This window comes from Mytilus edulis, chromosome 2 (genome assembly GCF_963676685.1).
Source record: "Mytilus edulis chromosome 2, xbMytEdul2.2, whole genome shotgun sequence".
Lineage (NCBI taxonomy): Eukaryota > Metazoa > Mollusca > Bivalvia > Mytilida > Mytilidae > Mytilus > Mytilus edulis.
In genome coordinates, this window is record NC_092345.1 from 4,878,693 (window position 1) to 4,902,231 (window position 23,539).

The 23,539-nt window shown below is 32.1% G+C and overlaps 1 protein-coding gene across 2 annotated transcripts; it reads left to right on the plus strand.

Annotated features, from left to right (window-relative positions):
* The first annotated feature begins 1,071 nt into the window (after positions 1–1,071).
* LOC139511278 (L-proline trans-4-hydroxylase-like) lies at positions 1,072–14,686 on the plus strand. 2 transcript variants are annotated; one of them, XM_071297892.1, is made up of 9 exons: positions 1,072–1,108; positions 4,292–4,370; positions 4,937–5,018; positions 6,114–6,224; positions 8,017–8,108; positions 9,869–9,959; positions 11,275–11,404; positions 12,360–12,511; positions 13,464–14,686. In XM_071297892.1, exons 1-9 carry the CDS (start codon positions 1,102–1,104, stop codon positions 13,590–13,592), a joined length of 873 nt encoding a protein of 290 aa, XP_071153993.1. In that variant the 5' UTR covers positions 1,072–1,101; the 3' UTR covers positions 13,593–14,686. The 2 variants fall into 2 exon arrangements, with proteins under 2 accessions (XP_071153993.1, XP_071153992.1); XM_071297891.1 differs by lacking the exon at positions 1,072–1,108 and adding an exon at positions 2,830–2,904.
* The last annotated feature ends 8,853 nt before the right edge of the window (positions 14,687–23,539 follow it).

Sequence of the window (23,539 nt, forward strand, 5' to 3'; positions counted from 1 at the left end):
TTAAAATATGCTATCTCTGAAATATTAACGAACTCATAGATCTAAATATACTTGTCTTTTATCATTCCCAGACTAAAACTATTGCATCCAATGTCTTAAATAAAACGATCTTTGGTTGCAAAATCCTAGGAAACTATAGGTCTGTCTATCTTATTTTACAAGTTTGTAAAACAAAGCCTACTGAAGGTGCTTGTTCGTCATCAAAACACAAAAAAGTCCTTTTTGACTTTTTTATGAAAACTTAAACAAAACTTTGATAGTGTTATTATGTATTGACAATGAACTTTAAATCTGAAGACTGTCTAAAAATTGACTGATACTCGTATATAAAAGTCCACATATGGCCATCCCTTGATATTTTCCCGTCCGACTGAAAAATATTGCATTTACTTCGAAATATATATGTATACCATGTTAGAAGTTTGAGCATTGTTTTTCATTAGTTTCGATCGTTGATATAATCGAACATTTGATTTTGTGGACCTACACTTTATTAATCAACAATATTTTAAATTTGGATATAACGCGTCTTCTAATTGGCAATGAGACAACTATCCATAAAAGACCAAATAACACAGAAATTAACAGCTATAGGTTAACGTACGGCCTTTCAAAATGATCAAAGCCCAAACAGCATAGTTAGCTATAAAGACCCCCAAAAAACAAGTGTGTCACAATTCAAACGAGAAAACTAAAGGCCAAACTAATGTACAAAAATAAAAGAACGAAAAACAAATATGTAAAACTCTGTAAATGAATATCGATATTAAATACTTCATTCGTGTTTGTAAACATATTGCTGATTATCTATTTTGCTTTTTGAAGTTTAATAATTTCTGATGTCTATCAATTCAAATTTGAATATGTTTAAGATAAAGACAGGTATAACCGCATTAAGATATTTTGATAATAGGTACAGTAACTTTGAACTATATATTACTAGAAATAATTTTAGTTTGTTTCACCTTTCGTCAAGGCTTTTACCCTACCTTCAACTTTACCTTACAATAAGTAAACAAGCACCTACATGTGACATAACCTTTATATCAATGGTTATCAAAAACTAAACTTATTTACATCAATATAGATAAATAGGGCGAAATGAATGGTAAGTCGTCATATTTCAACTTTTTAACAAAATTTTCAGTTTTAAGAGTTCTATTTTAATTGTTATACCATGTAAATATTTGATGATGCAAATGCTGTTTGTGTGTTCCGTAAAATATTGTATTTTGTTCAGTAATTACAATATGCAAAATAATTGGGGGTGTACATCATTTATTCATTTGAACCGAAAATGACAACTTTTTAAGTAGAGATTTAACCCAAGAGCGTGTACAACTTTTTGGAATTATAGAATTACTGATCGATTGCAGCATTATATTCCGAAAACAGGTTTATATTTATTTCATAATGGATATGTACTTCTTCTTTTTGACCATTGTACAATATGGACAAAAACAAGTAATTGACGTATGGAAAAAATGTTAAAACTACAAAAAAGGTCAGCCAGAATAATTCTGAACAAAGTATATGACACCGTCAAAAACTTTATTCAAACAAGACCACAATTGTCGTCCCTTGATTTTCGTTGTTCACAAATATAGTCCCTAGTGTTGACAGTGGGTTACTTGCCATTAATTTTTATACCCCTTCTAAATTTATTTCTCCATGTTTAATGCCTCCAATTGTAAGTAGGTGGGTGAAATTACACTGTAAAAAAATTTGGGTCCAGAATTTTAAAGGAAAGTAGTGATTTGGTCCAGGTGGAAAAGGTTGAAAAATAGCACTTCGGACGCTGTCAAAAGATTTCAAGACGCCCTAAAGATTAAATTGTCCATATTTTGAGTTAGAGACGATGAAGTTTGCTATAATTTTGATATAATTTGTTCTAAAAGTAGTACAACACACTGTAAAAGTTTCTTTGAGAAAGCGCAGGTGGGATTTTTTTATTTTCATTTATGTTCTAAAAGAAATGCACTACGAAATAATTGTGGTCTCGGACAGTATGTATGCATGTAAATGTATATATTATATTAATGTTATATTTTGAATTGTGTAGAGGGCACCAGGGGAGATTATTAGTGTACTAGCTGATTTAAACCTCTTTGAATAAATTAAGCATTTATTATAATTATTATTATATAATTCAAAAACAGAAAAATATACAACGAGTGGCCGAACAACACATTAATTCACGAATGCGCGTAGCGCATGAGTTAATTATCAGAGTTGTTCGGTCACGAGTTTAATAATATTCTCAATTTGAATTCTTTGATTAATTATTCTTTTTATTACATTTGCAAATGATTTTTTTATGAAATTAAAGTAGAACATGTAAGGAACTTTATCTTTGTGTACGCATTCACAATGTGTTTCGATCCGACGTTATCGACGTCTGGATTACGTTTACTGTTGTATGACGTTAGGAGTGAAATATTTAGATTTGTTTCAAATGTGAAATTATTTGTTATTATTTCACTGAGAAATCTATGTAAATCATTGCAACCAATGTAATAAAAACCAGCATCACAAAGTTGATAGTCATTAGAAATTTCGTCAACCTCATAAATCATAATAAATCATTGCAACATGTTTACAAACATCAATGAAGTATGTAATATCAATAAACATCATCATAGATACCTGGATTAAATTTTGTTCTTACGTCAGACGCGCGTTTTGTCTACAAAAGACTCACCAGTGACGATTGAATCCAAAAAAGTTAATAGGACATATAAACTACGAAGTTGAAGAGCATTGTGAGGACCAAAATTCCTAATGGTTTTGCTAAATACAAACAATATTCATTTATAAAGTGTGCATTTCAGCTTGGGACCAGCAGATGAAACTATATTGAATATGTCTAAAATGCAAAAGAAATGGTAGACCTTTCCGGATGTGGTAAATTGAACGAAACTAATACGTACTCATATGAATTCATGCATACCTTTTTGCAAATTTCAGTATTTTTTCAAATATCATGATCATGTCCTTTCACTTAAAAACCTACATCACAGTGCGTGCTTGCGTCTTAAAAATCACAGTGAACTTGAAATGTAGGTTTCTATCAAAACTAGATGCTTTACCTATATCTCGACTTTTTCTCTCTCTCACTATTGACACATATAGGAGATTTCAAACTTAAATTTACGAGAAGTGCAATGCTTAAAATTTTAATTTTCCAATAGTCAACTTCCCTTTTCTCGTCAGTAACATATCGTCTACTCCATCGATGAGTGTATACATAACTCAACTTTAACATAACGCTTTAGGATGTTGATATCAAGCAGGCTTCATTAACTGGGATGCGTTTCTGATATGCATTTGTCTTCGCTTACAATCGACATCTGTTCGAAGTCTTACATCATTATGATCATGTCCTATTACAGATTGACCTCCATAATTTCCATTGCTGTCGACAAACCATGTACCACTTCTCTTCAAATTCATGCGATGATCTCAGGTTTTCTTAGTTTTTATTCGCATCTTTTTGTTGAATTACGAAATTTGAACATAGGTTAACTGATGTTTCCACTAAATTATAAAACAATACATCTATTATGTTTTTTGTAAAGATATGCACACACATTTTGAGCTTTATTGTATGCATTCTTCTGTTCCGTTTGCTATTCATTGTTATGATTTTTTTCTAATAATTCCCCTTTCCATTCTCAATTTGAATCCCTAAGCTTAACAATAATTTGATTTTCAAATCTTGACTTCTTTTACTATCTACTCATCATTTAGAGGCAGAGTTCTTGCTGTTAATATGTTTCCAGAAATAGGTATATGCATTATTGATATATATCCCATAGATTACACTTCTTTCAATTAATTTATATACAAATTATAAATAATTAACCAAAAAGTCGAAACAGCACGTTTCACTGGCTCTTTTTCGAATTGTGCTTTTGTATTAAACATTATCCGATTAAAATTTCTTTAAATTATTTCAAATATTCAATTGTGTCTTCTTTCCTCTGTTTTTGTTATATACATTGTTTATTTAACAACAAGAATACCTTGTTGTAAGTATAATAGAATTTGATGCGACTGTTATACAAGTAGGAGGTCTAGCGCTATAAAAACAGGTTCAATCCACCATTGTCTACATTTGGAAATGCCTGTACCAAGTCAGGGTAATGACAATTGTTGTCCATTCGTTTGATGTGTTTTATCATTGGATTTTGCCATTTGATTAGGGACGTTCCGTTTTGAATTTTCCTCGGAGTTCAGTATTTTTGTGATTTTACTTTGTACACTTATTTCATTCCTTTTATTATTTCAGAATACGAATATAATGCATCGTTTGAGATTAATGATGAAATAAAGCAGAAGTTTGATGAATATGGATATATATTAGTCAGGTACTTATATATATTTTAAAATAAACAAACCAAAATGTTAGTTGGAATTGCCAATGTCGTGCTACCGAATATTGAAAAAAAAGAACATGAATGGTTAAATTCACCAATTGGGTTACTTCTTCGGTTATAACGTTTTTTGTCGTTGAGCATTATTTGCATTTTTACAGGTAAACTCTTTTCTTTCGCTTATCTAACACATCATAATTATTTATAAATAAGAAGTGTGGTATGAGTGCCAATAAGACATATCTTTTCCGAATTCACAATATGTTAAAAGTTAACAATAAAATGTCAAAGTACGGCATTTAACACAGAGTCTTGGCTCACACCGAATATCAAGCTCTAAAGGACCCCAAAATGACAAGTGTAAAACAAGAAAAACAACGGTTTATCATATATACAAACGAAAAAATGAGAACTACTGATGTACCATATCAACTATTGACAACCATGCACTGCACTGACTTATGACAGGTGCAAACAAATGCAACACATACATGATTTTATATATTTCAAGTTTATAACTAAAATGCAACAAAAATATAATCAATCGTTGTATTTTGCAGGAAATTATTTGAGCCTGAAGTGATAAGTAGAGTAAAGGAAATGATACAGAGCAATGATCAGATGCTTAAGTATAAGTGTGACGTACGTTAACCCAAAATCTGATCAATTTGAAAAAAATACACTGTTTATTTTGTGTACTGTCTACATTATTATTGCAAATACTTTGAAATATTTAGAGTAAACTAGAACACACCCTTGATATAGCGGGTCCGTGACTGAATTTCCCCCTTATTGTTTGACATTACAATCGAAATTGATCTAGCAACACAAAACACGCTCATAAATGTAATTGATAAACCACTTTATAGTTATGTTCTTCATCTGATAAGTTCTTCAATTATATTCGCCTTTATGGCATGATTTACCAGATAGAGAACACCTTTATACATGCACTATAAAAGATTCTAAACCTCAATTGACAATTTTTTCACACATATTCATGATCAAATAATTGGTTCTTATAACTAGAATCTGAATTTAACATACCAAAATATGGACTTACTCATTTCTGCTAATAACATTGTTAATCAGCAACTTATCCAAAACGGATTGGTAGACTTCCCCAAATATTGCGGATATTCCTCTGCAGGGTATGACGTTGTGTTATTCTATTTATGATCTCAACTTTTTGGGTGGTTTCTTATACCTAAATATGGCATATACTATATTTTATAAAAGTCTGTTAATCAGCAACCAATTACAAAACAGATTAACAGTATTCCAATAAACTAATTCTTACACTATTTGAATACATTTCCCAGCTAAATAAACTCATCATAGATACCAGGATTAAATTTTAGTTTTTACGCCAGACACGCGTTTCGTCTACAAAAGACTCATCAGTGACGCTCGAATCCAAAAATGTTGAGGACCAAAATTCCTTAAAGTTTTGCCAAATGCAGCTAAGGTTATCTATTCCTGAGGTAGAAAAGCATTAGTATAACGAGTAGCAATGGTCGAAAGAATATGTCAGATTAACGACAATCTCTCCATTCTTAAATTAAACAAGTCGTCAATCTTTAAGCACTTTTAAAACTTCACATTGTAACTTGATCAAAACAACCTTCCAATGGTCATATATAAACATAACGTACACAAATGCATTTGTTGGAAAATTTGAAATACAATTTTTATTATAAAATTATATCTGATATGACATCCTCTTCATGCAATCAGATTCCCGACAAAGATGGTCACGTGTCATCTATGATAGCTTGGAACCAAGCTGGAAATGACGTAAGCGGTATGATGGCAAGATGTGAAAAAGTTGTAAATCTGGTTGAAAAGGTAGGTTGTGATCTGTTCAAATGGTATATGTTGAAAAATGGTATGATCACATTTGTTTTTAATCGTCCGCTACATATCAAACTAATAATCTTATCATTTAAAAGAAAACACTAGAAACGAATAAAGATTTGAGGAAAATTCGACCACAACATTTGTATTTTAGAGGTATTTTACATTTAGAGAACTATACCTTTAGATATATCATCAAGATAGAATATTTGTTCCAACAGGAATAGATATTATGACAATGTTTATAACAAAGTTTCCATTGGAACTTCTGTTAGGCGAAACAAATATACGCTGACAGGCCGACATACACAAAACATAAAACAAAGTATGAATCAAAGCGTACCGCAAGTGATTAATATTTTCCTAACTCATGAACAGCAATTATGTCGACGCCTTTCTTAGTACAATAGTGGTTAATGATAACAACGTGAACACAACAGTTTCGGAGTTTCAGTTTCAGATTCTCAATGTGGAGACAAGTTGTCAGTTGTTTTAGATTTATGAGTTTGACTGTCCCTTTGGTATCTTTCGTCCCTCTTTTGTAAATACAGAGACGAATGACAACATTTATTCTATACCTTATACTACAAGAAAGTTTTGTTGAAAATTTTTAATGAACAAATAAGACCGTTGGATTTTCCCGTTTGAATGGTTTTATACTATTTATATTTGAGACCCTTTATAGCTTGCTGGTTGGACGATCGTACTTATGATATACTATTTTATAAAATGATAAAACTGGACAATCATCAAACTGGTGACATATTTAAAATATGGATATGGCACCTGTACAGTCCACTTTCAGTTATTGGGAATTTGCGGAAAGTTTCCACTAAACCAGATACATTTAGTAGGCACAGAATGTGAAGGAATAATATCCTTTGGGAAAGTTATATTTATAGATATAAGAAGATGTTCATGCCAATGAGACAACTCTTCATTCAAGTCACAATTTATAAAAGGAGTATACCATTATAGGTCCAAGTACGCCTTTTTCAACTGATTTATATAATTTGTTATTATGTTGTGCTTTTACACCACTGTCTATTATAATGCAACAACGTTTGTAATTTTCATTTTGATTGGATAACGTCACTTATTTACAGTACTGGATGTACGCGCAAGCGCAGATTGCATATGTCAGATTTTAAATACCTGTTTTAACTTCTGTCAGTTTCATTAGAATGGAGATAACAATATTGTATTTTAAGCTCCGACGGCATCAATTGGGGATTTGATGGTCGCAAATACCCGTTTACTGTCTCCGCTTACGAGTCGCCAGTAAACTTAATTTGCGACCATCAAATCCCCAATTGATGCCGTCGGAGATTAAAATACAATACAGTTATCTCCTAAATATTATGGGAAGGGTTTGGCGCCATCAAACAATTTAAACCCCGTCACATGTTATTCAGTAGCCTGTAGTTCAGTATTTGTTGTTGGTTCATGTCTTGCATGTCTAATTGTTTTGTTATAACAAAGGCTTCTAATTTTCGCAACTGAGTTGTTTGATATGTCGGTTATAGATACGACCACACAGTATGCGTTGTTGAAGGCTACACAGTTGCTTATAAATAACTAGACCACTTCAGTTGAACTTTGGTGGACAGTTGTCTCATTGGCCATTGTACCACATCTCCTTATTTTTACATAAGCAGATGTCTGCGTCAATGAAAACATCATTATGACAGCTTTCATTGTTATAAATTTGTGTTACTAAAGATCATTAAATTTTGAATAAATTATCTGCGTCGATATAACAATAGATTTGTTTTTCTTTTAGTGTCTCGGTGGAGAAGTGTACTTATACCATTCGAAGTTCACCATGAAGTGGCCAAAGAATGGAGCAGGTTTTCGCTGGCATCAGGACTATGGGTAAGTGAAATAAGCAAGCAGTGAATCAATTGTTATTGTGAATATGAAATTCATTATGACTGCACTCAGTTTGCCCCGCTGTATGTAGATAAATTTTATTGAGGGTATCTTTGCAGATACCATTCGTAAATAATAAAACTTGTATAGAGCACAAATATCTTATAGATGTCATAAAAAGGGAATCTGAAATACCTTTAAATCGTGGCTTCTATTGACCATTATTTATATATTCATTTACAAATTACACATGAATAACAGAGAGGTGAAATATACCAACGGTATATTCACTCACAATTAAAAAACAAACTACCAATGCCAAGGCTAAAAACGTAAAAAAAAACCGACCAGAAGACAAACAATAATATTCAAAACATCAAAAAGAAAGCTAAGCTAAACACAAGCCCCCAAAAAAGTCGGAGTAGACATCATGTGTTCCGGACAGAAAAACAAATCCTGCTTCAAATGCGGCATCCGTTTTGTTACTACTGAAAAAAACCACTGAACATATTAATTTATATTGGATTGCTTAACACGTTATTGCAACTTATATTAATCCCTTTCCACTTTGCGGGTGCGAGTGCTTCCTTGTAGCGGCATTAGCCGATTCTTTTTAGAAATCTTACGTGTCTTTTACGTGTAAGAGATATGGCTCTCTCTTAACACGGGTCAGCCATTTATCGTCCACTTTTGACGGACTATTGTCGTTTCTAAAGACCATACCCGCAAATGAAGAACATACTCGCAAAAACACTGAAAATTTATAGTGAGTGTTTAAGACATCACCAAATCAACAAACAATCAGTCAGGCAAATGCACTTAAAAGTACTAGTATTACAATGTTACCAAAATCGAAAGACTGAAAAAAACTGACAAGATCAAATATCATTAATCAAAGGAAAAAAAGGTAAAACAAGTGCCATATTCCTGGCTTGGTACAGACATTTTCTGAAGAAAATGTTGGGTTACATCTGGGTTTGTAACCAGTAAATTCTGTTAATTGTATGACAGATGTTTACGGGTCCTTTATGTTAACAATTTTTGGTGAACAACCCGAACAGACATAAAAGATTAATATGACAATTATAAGGATCATAAACTGTGTAAAACATATGTACTTACCCAAAATCTTAGAACTTAAAATAGAAACACGTTGGCATGACAAAGAATAGACTAAAGTGTTACTATCATAAATCACACAGACATTGGAAATAAAAAAACACACAAAAACACACCTAAAAATCAAAAGCAACCAGAACCCTTTAAATCAGAACTAGGGGCGATTCCAAAAGCTCCGGAAGTGTATTCTGCAAAAATGCTGGTCTATATTTGACATTGTATCCCTCTATACAGTATAATTAAGATACTTACAAATATCAAAGACAGAAACGCAATAGATGATTGACGAAACTTAAGCAAATAAAACGAGACGATCGTTTTTTTTGGGATGCACAACCTGATTCTAGCTTTAAATAAAACAAATAAGCAATGATCAAGTTTAAAAATTAATGAATATAGTCTGTATATTTCGTCTGAGGTTTCCACGCATGTAGAATCTGTCGGGAGTCGTCATCAAGTATTCGGATTTATAGATCGAATGTATACATGGAACAACCAAAAAACGTATCATAAGATAAATGTTTTCAATATTTTGATTTGCATTAAGGTAATCGATGCTGTGCTAAAGAGGACATTATTTAACTGAATACGCTAGAATATTCACAATTTACGATTTTTATTATCCTCTGATTATTTTATGTCAGCTATTGGTATGATTATGGAAATCTTTATCCTGATATGGGTACATTCTTTGTTGCAATCGATGAGTGTACAGTCGAAAACGGATGCTTACAGGTAAGGCATTTGAAAACTCACGAGAGGTTTGTTTAATATGATGGTTGTATACAAGTAGCAATCAATCTATTACTGAATTTCCACAATCCAGATAAAGAATATTGAAGTAAAACTCATAAAAGATATCATTATGTTTACCTTGGAAAATACAATAACTCCAAAAGGAATGAAATGACTAGATCGACATCAAACTTGGATCATATTAAATGCATTCATGAAAATACACCCAATACGAATGGGGCAATACATCAGATGCCTCGCTAACAAATATAAATCTGGTACCTATGATAACTATTTACAGAGAATGCCCCAATATCTGTATGAAAAAAAACACTAGTAACAACTTCTTGTATTTTAAGTGTCCGTAGATAATTTGTTCCAAACGAAGATTTCTATCACTTTTTAAGTACAATGCTTCCCCAAATGATCGTCATGATTTGACACAGTTCTAGTCTTACCTACTCTGCAGAGCCTAAGTATTTGTTTTTTTAAAGAATTACATGCTCTTTCTTGTAATTTCATTGGGATGGAAACACATCATACAAAAAAAGTAGTACAATCATCACCTTTATAACCGTTTACAATTACAAAAGTATTCAATTCTTATTAAAAGTTTTTATACAATCGTAAACTAACGAGTTATATTATAATTTTTGAATGGCTATCCAATTTTGTCAGCCAATCGAAAGTACGGATTCTTATGAAACATGCATATAAGGCTATAATTGTTATTTTTTTTCACATGTTTTCAAAATAGTTTTTGTGTCTATGATTAGTCTAGCGTTCTTGTCATCGTTTGGCATACGTAATACATGATCATATTCAATTAGGGGAAATTTTTCTGCAAAGTACATCGACATGAAAATGGTACCCTATTGGAAAAGAAGGGTTAATGGTTAATAAATTTTGTCTTGAACAATTAAGGCAATAGAAGTAAAACGATGTTCAAAAGTCATTATTCGACAAGGCAAAGACAAATCAGGGTAACACACTAAAACTGACTTTAGATAACAACTGTCTGTTTCCTGACTTGGTACATGACATTCTAAGAAATAATGGTGGACATTTCAGAAAGTTGTTGCAATAGTTCCATAAACGTACAAAGAGCTGCAGGTTACTCTCTCTTTATCAGGTATATTTTGTAATGTCTAGTCATTGTGATAACTTATAAATTTTACATAATCAAACAGACCTCCGACCCTTGTAAATATAACTGCCAGACAGAAATAATCAATTTGACTATATTTCTGCATGACAAAGCACAGAAGGAAGAAAACGATTTTATATATACACTTGTCATACTATATATTTACAGCTTCTCCGTGGATCTCACAAATGTGGACGACTGGATCACACTAAAGATGACGGACAATTCTCTCCCTCGAATGAAAGATTGGAATTCTTAAAAAAGATACTTCCTCTAGATGTTGTAGAAATGAAACCGGGTAAATCATTATGTGATTATAAGAATTTGTACAAGAAGCAGAATAAAAGCAACTTATCTATTTCTATAAAACACAATCGATGACTTTTTTGCAACAAACGGAATATGTGGATGATGTTTTAAAAACGATGTGAAAAACATTGGGGCACAAGGACGTAAGATACCGAAGGGACTTTAAAAATGTTTGTGTTTGATTGTTACTGATGAAGGTATATTCAGATCAGCGCTTAGGGAGTGGTAAAGTCGTTACTTAGTAATTGATCGATACTACTATTGCTGGATTGTTAGTACCCAGGGGGATTGTTAGTACCCGGGGGGATTGTTAGTACCCAGGGGGATTGTTAGTACCCAGGGGGATTGTTAGTACCCAGGGGGGTTGTAAGTATCTAGGGGGAATTGTTAGTACCCAGGGTATCATCAACTCAGGAGTGAGTTCTTTGGTACCGATACGCTTATTGTACTTTAACTCACCGGTTGACACATTGTGAATTTCGTATAATAAAACTAAGGTTCCAACTCCCTCAGGCAAGGTTGACATTTGAAATAACTTGGTAATAACTTGGTTAGAGTCCCTTATATCATACAACTTCTACGTTTCAAATTATTGGGTTTCAGTGTTACTGATTTAGGTTTATTTAGACAATGCTTCTGGCTAAAGAGATTTATAAAGGTTTTTTTCATGTATAAATGTATCCCAAAGAAATGTAAAAATAAAAAGGAACACTCGACTACACAACAGCTGATTACTTTAGGTCCACTTTGTTCATATAGCTCCCCACTCATTCAAGTTTTTGTCAGTTGTTTTTGGTTTTGAGTGTTACTGATGAAAGTAAATGCACGAAAGACCCACGGACGCGCACAATTTGATAAATGTTGTTATCATCTGTTTAACCATGACTTGATAGTGCATTATGGTTTTATAGTCTTGTCATTTAAAAACAAATCTCTGTCTGTAGGTGATGCCGTTTTCTTTCATTGCAATGTCTTGCATATGAGTGAAATTAACACAAGTGACAAACGCCGCATTGGGTTTCCAATATGTTACAACAGGGCAAGTAACAGTCCAACGAAGAAACACCACCACCCGCCTTACTCTCAGATTAGCAAGGTAATAATGTAAAGATCTATTAATACTAAAACTGTCGATCCTAAAAAAAATATATACCCGTTGTCTTTTAGAATGCATAGACATACTGTATGCTCGTTACAGACTAGTAAGCTCTTAATTGTAGTTTTTAAATGTGGCCAATTCTACGTTACGATGACCAATAGTCTACATCTGAGCAATATATTGTAAGATCACGTTTGGTTAAAATGCCTTATTCTTATATACAGTTAAACCTGTTTTAAGAGACCACTCATGGGAGAGCAAAACAGTCTTCTCATAAGACAGGTGGTCTTTTAATACAGTTTCTATCCATAAGAAATGCACTACAGAGGGATCTTATATTAGTGGTACTATAACACAGGTTTTACTTAATACAGGTGGTCTCTTAAGCAGGTTTGACTTATTTTGTTGTTCTTTCTGTAAGCCTATGATAAATATAAAAGATAAAAAAGATCCTGCTGAAGACTTTGACATTTCCATGTCAGTAAACTAATTTTATCACAGCTGTCCATTTAAGTGACTCTCATTACACAATCAAAGTTCTAATAAGCCTCAACTGATGTCATCCCTAGTAGTGGAAACTAAGAAAATAGTCGTGTTCAATTAGCGTGTCACAAATTTTTAACGACTCAAAAACTTCACGTCATTTTAACCATAATCACTTGATAAATTTTAACATGTTTTAACGGCTGTACTATGCCACGCAGGACATGCAACTTGTTGGAGCACTGAAACATGAGTAGAAGCGAGGAAAGCTCATTTTACTATTTTTGTGTTGCGTTGATGTGTTTTTTTTCTCGTTTTGAACATTTAAGTATTCACCAACCTCTTTCATGTATAGTATGGTATCGTCCACTTTGGACAAATTGATACATTTATTCACCTTTAAACACACTTGGTCAGTAAAAATCTAACATGTAATTAATTGTACAACATTTTCGTATATTATTAGGTAGCAAATGAAGATTTATTTAACTGTACAAACATAACCGATATGACTGGCAAGGATTTTATAGACCTATCTAATGCTGCAAAACTTAAGAGTCAGTTAACATCGTTTGGACAAAATGGTACAAATTAAGAAGACACAAATATACATTAAAATAAAGATAAATACATTTTAACTTTTGGTAAACTTGCAGAATGGTACACAAGAGTGACTCCCCGTTGTACATAGTTTATCGAACATTTATTGAATTGTAATCTCTAAATCAGTCAGAAATATTTACATTTGTATATGTTATTATTAGTATTATCACAACACGAATTGAAGACAGGTATTTATAGAAGGTCATGGAAATTGCAAGACGATCAACACAAAACGGTGTTTTCCATATCAAAGAGAAATATCAAAGGCAGGAGTTTGACACTTGTTTTCCATTCGTTTGATGTTTTTGAGCTTTTGATTTTGGCATTTGAAAAGACATTTTCCGTTTTGAATTTTGTATTTTAATTTATTGAACATTTTATCATACCGCAATTTTAGGTTTGTGTGGAGCAATATGCCGATATAGCGGTTTACAGTAGATGTAAATATGATAGATTTTTGTTTGTCCTCGACCAGTTTTTGGTGGTTATTTTGAGTCATTAGTTAATAAAGGTCCTATCAAATAGGTTGGTAGTTTTAATCATGTATTATGTCCTCGTACAGTCGTATTGTGTTGTCACATTCGAAACAATAGGCTATTATAATAAATTCGCTATTGCTGCTTAATTTCCACAGTTACCGCTCTTTGTAGGACTTTATTAATGTATCTTATTTATTCTTACTTTTGTGTTTTAGTGATTATTGTTTTGTCAAGATCTTTCTTTCCTTTTTCCTTTTTTTACATCAGTCCAAAAGGATCATTCTTAGTCAAATCGGAAACACGAGATTTAAAATACGAGATTTGAAATGTGGATTTGGAATTCATTATCTTTATCTTTAGAACTGTCATTCAAATTCATTGGATTTGAAATTCAAGGTCCAATGAAACCAATAAAAGAAAACTTCCGGGTTACGATGCTATCAATGCCATTAATATGTGTTTATGAAATCGGTTTCGATTTGATTTATTAATTATCTGTAACTAAGAAGAACGGAGATCAAAAACCGTACCGTGCATCGCCAACTTGGTATTTTTATTGATTGAAAAGAAGAAGATTTAACGAAATAAAGTGACTGGTGAAAAATAATGTTTATTCAATTCTTGAACCAATGCATGTATTTATCGTAAACTAAGTCTTCTGTGCACGATTTTATCATTTGTTACACAAACATATCGTTCAATCGTCAATTGTTTTTCTCTCTGTCCGTTATGATGTGAAAATATGGAGGCAAATTATTTATCGTGTTTTGAAGTCGAAGTTTACCGATTGTCACCTTATAGTAAACAATCAACAAATAAGTATGGATATTGAGAACGTGTATAGCATGTACAATCAAATAATAGTTTATTTAAATGACAGATTCATGGGTATTGCGATCACCGGAGTTTAACGAGACGGGCCACTTTTAGGTCACACATACGGAAAATTTAAAGCAAGCAATTTAAAAAAGTCAACTTTATCTAAATGTGGACAAATCAAAGAATTTTCTACCGAAAAAAGTATATGTACATGGGTTTTATTATGAAAGCTATCCATTTAGTTATAAAAAACATATACATCATTTGTTTTAAATTGAGGTTTCATATGACTTTAAATCATTCTTAATGATCTTGACGATTTGTTTTTACCAACGCAAAAAATTATGAAACTTAGTATTTCATATTTGTTACCAGTTAATGGTTGAGACAGTTCTTAAATATAAAAGAAAACCTATTTCGATGGTTGTTATGGTTTTGTAACTCATTTTATATCATCAATTTAATTAGATTCTTTTGATCTTGAAAAGGTTCTCATAAAAAAATAAATGATACTAAATACTGTAAAGCCTTTTGAAATTTTAAAGTTTTCGATATTTATTGTTTCAGTGATAAACGAAAAGTCATGTAATCCCACGTAACAAATGTACATGGTTTGTCAATGATATCATAGGTCCTTCGTGGCTCCAATGGACATGACATTGAACAGCAAATTTAGCATGTTTATCTATTGTAAAAAAAAATTCATAATATCTAATAAAATTTGTAGATTTAGCTAACAAAGTCTTTATATTTGTATAAAGTAACATTCGTTTGGAATATTGTTTTAACGTTAGATAAGCTAAATTATAAAAAGCTTGTTAGTCACTCTCTGTGGTTAATACCAGATAACTCTGGTTAATTTTCCAATCAATCTATCATGAAGGGGAGATAAATATTTCCACTTTCATTTATAGTCTTTTTCAAGAATGATGAACGGATCTTTTTTTGGTATTTAATAAACTACATTCGTACAGCAATGTCTTTGATAGACCAATAACAACACTTGAAATCTATTGAATTGATACATTTCGTAATTATTCCAAAATTAAATCAGAAACCGATACTTAATTATAAAATAATGAACCTGTTAAAGGGAGACAATCCCACATTGACTTATTCGAATCTAAGCATAATACAAAGGAATGTCACTATTGCATACAAATGGCACATACATATGTTTAATTAACTGTGCATTCGTGCTCCACCTTCAATAAAGATTCTTAATTATTATTATTACCAAAAGTTGTTAATCTATAGATAGTGAAGACTAATTTAAGCTAACCCAATGTAAAATATATTTCTTTGAAACTTTTTAAAACTTACTCAGAAAAATGCTCCAGCCACTTGACTTTCATAGCTCATAATTTTCGTTTTGACACAGTATTTTACTAAAGTAGTTAAAAAGATTATTTGCTTCTCAAAGTGTAAGACGCAATAAAAATCGTATGCTTGCATCAACTTACCCAAACACAGATTTATTTAAGTCATGAACACTTCGACATAGTTTGTTTACCTTTATTAATACCAGCGGTATACTGCTGTTGCCTTTATTTATAAACAAATCACAAATACATGTTAAGATCCGACTAAATACCTATATCCTGATACCGTCAGGTAAATACGCTGAAATCTGAGTACTAACCTTATTGATAATGAATACCTAAGCTTCGCAAAATTCCGTTCAAACAACGGTACATTGCCGGCTCATGTACATGTTCTAGGAAGGAATTATTTATAAGATTGCCAAAATGTGTTTCCAAAATTAAAGTGGGTATTATGAAATACTCTGAAACTGTTAACTTAATAGCGAACAAAAATGTAAAATATACTACAACGAGAAAGAAGTGATCAGTATGCTTGAGTTTCTAATTGACAACATAGTTGTTGAATTGGGGGGTATAGTTTTCAAACAAATTATCGGCATTTGTATGGGAAAGAACAGGGGGCCTCTCCTTTTTGAACTTCAAATGAGTAGGCATTCCTTCACACACTTGTCACAGCAACAAGATCAAATAAACAGGATCAATTTGACATTAAAATATATTGATAAGTTTTCTTATTAGGTTTCATTTATATAACCTCCACACTTCGGAATTCCTCCGCCTAATTTTGTCATACATGTACTCCGAGTTTGACTAAGAAGTAATCTCAGGACCAGAATCCAAAACAGATAAGCAACAGTTCGAATGTCATAAATCGATTAAGAGCAAACAAATCCGGGTTACAGACTAAGACCGAGAGAAACACAAATATAAGAGGAAAACAACAAAAAAGCAGAAACACTGATATAAAAAAAAACACAACAATAAACGACAATGCAAAACACACAGAAACGTACTATAAGATGACAACTGCCATTTTACTCACTTGGTACAGGACATTTTAAGAAAAATGGTGGGTTGAATCTGGTTTTATTGCTAGCCAAACCTCGGGCTTTTATGGCAATGTTAAATATAATACTAAAATGAAAACATTTCATGACAGGAATACAGTACAAAAAAATGCAAGAACTTTCAGGATAGAAAAATACACAAATAAACAAATAAACAATACAATAGAGTTTTTCGACATGCTTACCAAAAAATAAAAACGGACACGTAAAACAACAAAGGACAGCGCAGAACCACGACTGAATCAAACTTTATTAAACATCCCCAGTGTCTGAGCAGAAAGATGATGAACCAGTGGTATGTCAAAGAACGGCTCGTCTTTTATCTAAAAAATGTCCTCGGAAGATGCCAAGAATATTCTGTATCTACTTCACAAATAATACATAATGGTCTTGAAGTATCATTTCCAGATACTGGCGTTGTTTATCATCTTAATTACGCTTTATATCGTTCGTTTTATATATTTTGTATATGTTTAACCGTAACTGTTTAGTCCATGCTTTGTCATGTTCTTTTCACTTGGCTCGGTATTCAAGTATCCCGTAATTTGTTGTTCTTTGGACATTTTTAGTATTCTTTTAGTGTTTTGTTATGTCTCTAATAATGTCGATATGCCATTTATTGTTTCTGTTGATATAGTTGTTTGTTTAATAGTGATTAAGGTTACAACACAATGTTGATTGCTGTAACCCATTTGTTTGTTTAAAATTTACCTAGAATGTATGTTGTTTTGCTGAAATATTGACGTCAATACAACGGAATTCTCTGCAACTGTAAGAAAAGAGAGAGGTTCAGCTAGCTATAGAAACAGGTTAAAATCACTATTATCTACAAAAGGAAATGGCTGTACCGATGCAGGATTATGATAGTTGTTTTTCATTCGTTTGATGTAGTTGAGCTTTTAATTTAGCCATTTGATAAGGGATTTTACGTTAATATTTTCCTTCGAGTACGTTTTTTTTAAAAACTTTTTAATGCATTGTCTCACCTTGTCCGTATTCAAGATTTAGTTTTGAATTTAATTTGATATCTATTGTATTTCAGTAATGCATTTCATAAGCATCCTAATAGTTATCAAAAGTACCAGGATTATAATTTAGTACGCCAGACGCGCGTTTCGTCTACATAAGACTCATCAGTGACGCTCATATCAAAATAGTTATAAAGCCAAACAATACAAAGTTGAAGAGCATAGAGGATCCAAAATTCCAAAAAGTTGTGCCAAATACGGCCAAGGTAATCTATTCCTGGGACAAGAAAATCCTTAGTTTTTCGAAAAATTCAAAGTTTTGTATCAGGAAATTTATAAAAATGATCACATTATTGATATTCATGTCAACACCGAAGTGCTGACTACTGGGCTGGTGATACCATCGGGGACGAAACGTCCACCAGCAGTGGCATCGACCAGTGGTGTAAATAGGTATCAAAAGTGCCAGGATTATAATTTAGTACGCCAGACGCGCGTTTCGTCTACATAAGACTCATCAGTGACGCTCATATCAAAATAGTTATAAAGCCAAAACAATACAAAGTTGAAGATAAGATGATGATATAATCAGGGTTGAATTTAGTTAAATTCTTGTACTCGTCAGTCTCTTGTACAGTCAGGATTCTACTTCGTCAAAATTATCTTCCCATTACGCCAGTTCATTTTCCCAATCGTAGAAATGGAAGCCATTGTAGGGATGACGCGCTGCCAATTTTGTTCTTGGAAACCGATAAATTTATCCACATAGCACTATTACGATCCTTATTTGTCAGTTGTATTTTAAAAAGACAAATGTATCTACTAGCTAATGAGCATCAGTTAATGATCTTGTCTGCATTGATGATTCAACTTAAAAACTATTGTCTGATCGGTTGTCAGGTGGAATTTTCGAAAATTCTTAAATATTTAAAAAAAATCTAATTGAATATATCGTGAAAGGGCAGACTAAAAATTTTCAGTTGTTGAAGATTATAAACCCAATTTTTTTTTTCTTTTTTCAAAGATATGCATTTTCATCATCCAACTTAACAGTCAGGATTTTACTTCGTCAAAATTATCTCCCCATTACGCCAGTTCATTTTCACAATCGTAAAAATGGAAGCCATTGTAGGGATAACGCGCTGCCAATTTTGCTCTTTTTCAATTTTTGAAAACCGATAAATGTATCCACATAACACCATTACGATCCTTTAATGTGGAATTTTCGAAAATTCACAAACATTTAAAAAAAATACTAATTAATTATTACGTGGAAGGGCAGACTAGATTTTTTTAGTGGTTGACTATAAACCCTAGTTATCACATTCAAAAATTATTTTTTTTCGAAGACAATTTTCATCATCCAACTTGAAAGACTGTCGTCAAGTACTTTTAGTAAAAAAAAATAGCTATTCGAACACACCTACTCTGTTTTTGTGATTCATTAGATAGGTATTTCACTTGACCCATATATTTCATCTTTTAGTAATGTGTTTTTTTATGTTATAAAGTCAACCTGAAGCTTTGATATATAAAATGATAGAATCTGAAGCGAGATGATGTATCAAATATTCTTGCTTTGTACGATTTCAAGATAAAATATTCAACTCAAACACACCCTAACATAAAAAGGTGCACTCGTTTTTCACTTTTTGATATAATTGTTACCCATTTGTGGATTTTTTCTTGAGTCACATAATGGAAGGGCAGACACGAAAATTACTGAACTAATAGATTCATATGTTCTCCGTCCGTGGTAATTAAAAAAAAAATCGGAGGTTATGCATTTTCTTCATCCATCTGCATAGATACCCATGTCGTCGACTTGATATCTAATTGTTCTGCATTACTATGTAATAGATACATTGAAAACTTATGCAAATGTTGTTGTTTTTTTTTTTAAATAAAACACTTCGTAATTGAGAATAAAATTGTCGTTTTATTTGTTTCTTTTAACTTTTAAAATTTTTGTTACTATAGTAAACATTACAGTAAGCATTTATCGCCTTCTCTAACAAAGAGCTTCGATTCTTTTGTTCTATGTCAACTGGGTTTCCGTCTGTGTAGGAATATCATTTGTTTTAAAAAGCAGACCTGTGTGAACCGTGTGAATTAAATATAAGACCAGTGTGCGTGTTTTGTTTCAGATTCACGATCAATGAAAAAGGATACAACAAATACAGTTAAATCTGCCTCATAAGCTCATATCTTGACTTACATATGAAAATTTACAATCAGGGTCGGTTGTAAACTAAACTTTACGACAAAACAGATGATTGCAGCTTCCCAAGTGCGAACTTTCAATTTCTTTTATGCAACATTTCAATAGCGCCTGCATACGGAGTATATTTCTTGCAGTTGATACAATATTTCAAGGCTTGTATTTCCTTACATGATTTTCTTAAAATAGGGTTGCTGTCCACAAGGGAGCTAACAAATCAAGGGTTCCAAGTGGTGATATTAAACCATTCATTTAATGACGCCATCACGAGTTGGTTAATCGCTATCAAATATCACTTTCACAGATGGTAGTGTATATATATTATTTTTTGTAACTACAATCTATATAAAAAAGAAGATGTGGTATGATTGCCAATTTGACAACTCTCCACAAGAGACCAAATGTCACAGAAATAAACAACTATAGGTCACCGTACGCCTTCAACAATGAGTAAAGTACATGCCATATAGTCAGCTATAAAAGACCCCAAGATGAATAATTTTAAACAATTCAAACGAGAAAACTAACTGCCGAATTAAAGTACCAATAAATGAACGAAAAACAAATATGTAAAACTCTATAAATGAACATTGATATTAAATGCTTCATGCATGTAAACATGTTGCTGTAATTTATTTTGTTTTATGGAGTATAATAATTTCTGATGTCTATCAATTCAAATTTTGATATTTCTAAGATAAAGAAATGTTTAAAAACATAAAGATATTTCGATAATAAGTATACTAACTTTGAACTATATATTACTACAAAGAATTTCAGTTTGTTTCACCTTTCGTCAAGGCTTTTATCCTACCTTCAACCCTACCTTACACAGGTCGAAAACTCTAGATTTCTTTACGTCAGAATATATTTGCATAGTAATTTCCCAAACACACGGCCAACTGACCAATCGACTCAATGAGTTACAATGTGGGATACTACGAGTTTACTACAACCGGAAAACACGTTGAATTAGTTGAGAAACTGTCAACTAATATAGTGTCTGGGATTATCAGTTATTATATTGTTTTTTTTCTACGAATGTGATTATTGTAAAATATATAACATAATCTTCAATTTGAATGCTCAGATTAAAAAGTATTGTTTACGGGCTTCACTATTCGACTTTCTTTATAGCCTTTTTAAAGTTGTTGAATAGGTTTTTTCCATTGTTATGCATTGTACCTGTGCAATAATTTTACGACCTGAAACAGTGAAATTTCAGATGAAATGACCACTGTCCACTATAAAAAAATGTTGAGCTCTTTTAAACCTGTATAATGTCATTCCAAAATCATTTCTGCCTAGAAAAACACGAAAACTGTCATTGAAACACTTATTTCTGTACTGGATGTGTAAAATTTTTATCATGACCTGAACTGAAAGTAAGAACATCATAATATTCAGTATGCTAAAACTAAGTGTTACGAAAGTGACAGGGCGGATCCAGCCATTTTCAAAAGGGCGGTCCTAACTCAGGACAAAAGGGGTGGGTGGGGTTATGTGGGGTGGGGGTTCCAACTGCATGTCCTCATTCAAATGCATTGATCGTTCAAAAAAGGGGATCCAACCCCCGGAACCCCCTGCCCCCTTTGGATCCGCCACTGAGAGGGTCAGTTATATAGCTTAATACATTTTGTATAGCTTCATCCATCGATAAAGTCCCTTTGTTGCTAATTTTATCATAAAATATACCTCAATATAGGTTTTTTATCGTTCGACTGCTGTCATGTTGACGTATGTGAAATATCTCCAATATTTAAAGCCTCTGGATCACAGTGGGTGCCATATTACCTATTATTTTTATTCTAAAACGTGCTTTGTATATAGAAATAAGAAGATGATGTATGAGTGCCAAATGAGACATCTTTCCAAAAAAGACACAATCTAGTAAAGTAAGCAATCACAGGTTCAATGCCGAAAAGTACGCTATAAATGACCCAAAAATTACATGTGTAAAACAATTTCCAAACAAAAAAAACAAAAAAAACCAACAAAAAAACAAAAAAACAAAAAACAAAAAACCCGGCCCAATATAATTTATAATAGGAGAAGAAATCTATCTAATAAATTAAAACGTATATAGGTTTGTATATATAGGAGCCTGTATTTCAGTGGTTGTCATTTGTTTGTGAGATAAGATAAGATAACTTTATTAGCACTTACGCTAACAGTGGATATTTATGAGAGAAATATATAAAAATAAAAATAGAAGCATATACATTATTACAGAAATCAATTACCTTTTAATAATGAGTTTCTCACCAACAAGCATCCATTCAAATAGTTGACAACACATTTTAATATTGTTGGGGAATTACTATTTAGAATTGATATAAGCAAGTTATATTATAAAGAAGTTAATTTATTGTTCAATAGAACATTATTTAATTTTTAATGAGGTTATCTCTCACATAGTTATAGGAGGAACATTTCAAAAGAAAGTGTAGTTCATCTTCAATGTCCCCATTGTTACAGCAAAGACATACCTTACTCTGCTTTGATATTTTTAGATATCGCCCTCTTTCAATAGATACAGTATGAGCACTTAACCTCAATCTACATAATGTTGATCTATCACATTTGGATTTGCATTGATCAACATACAAGGGTCTACTATTTGGTTTATATAGTATATTGAAAAAGTTTAATTTTTATTTTGATTGATATCAGTCTCTTGCTTTTGAAAGGCTAAATCGTGGATTCTCTCTTGAATGGGTTTTATATACATTTTAATATCAATTTGATTGAGATCAATAAAATAAAATCCAAGTTTTGAAATAAGATTTTTCATATTTATTATCCAAGAGTTATTTTTTCAGTTGCTTTATATATTTTTAGGGCAAGTGAATTATTTGACTCAAGTATATGAAGCCAATATTTTATTGCTGAAAATTCAATTCTGGTATATAAAGGCAATCTATTCAGCTCGGCTTAAAAGAGGGACGAAAGATACCAAAGGGACAGTCAAACTCATAAATCTAAAACAAACTGACAACGCCATGGCTAAAAATGAAAAAGACAAACAGAAAAACAATAGTACACATGACACAACATAGA

Bases quoted from the DNA above. Each gene is read 5' to 3' on its own strand.
- LOC139511278 (XM_071297891.1), top strand. From the start codon at position 2,883: ATGGTAGACCTTTCCGGATGTG. The intron at 5,019-6,113 runs GTACGTTAACCC...TCATGCAATCAG, and splicing joins TGCTTAAGTATAAGTGTGAC to ATTCCCGACAAAGATGGTCA. The intron at 8,109-9,868 runs GTAAGTGAAATA...ATTTTATGTCAG, and splicing joins CGCTGGCATCAGGACTATGG to CTATTGGTATGATTATGGAA.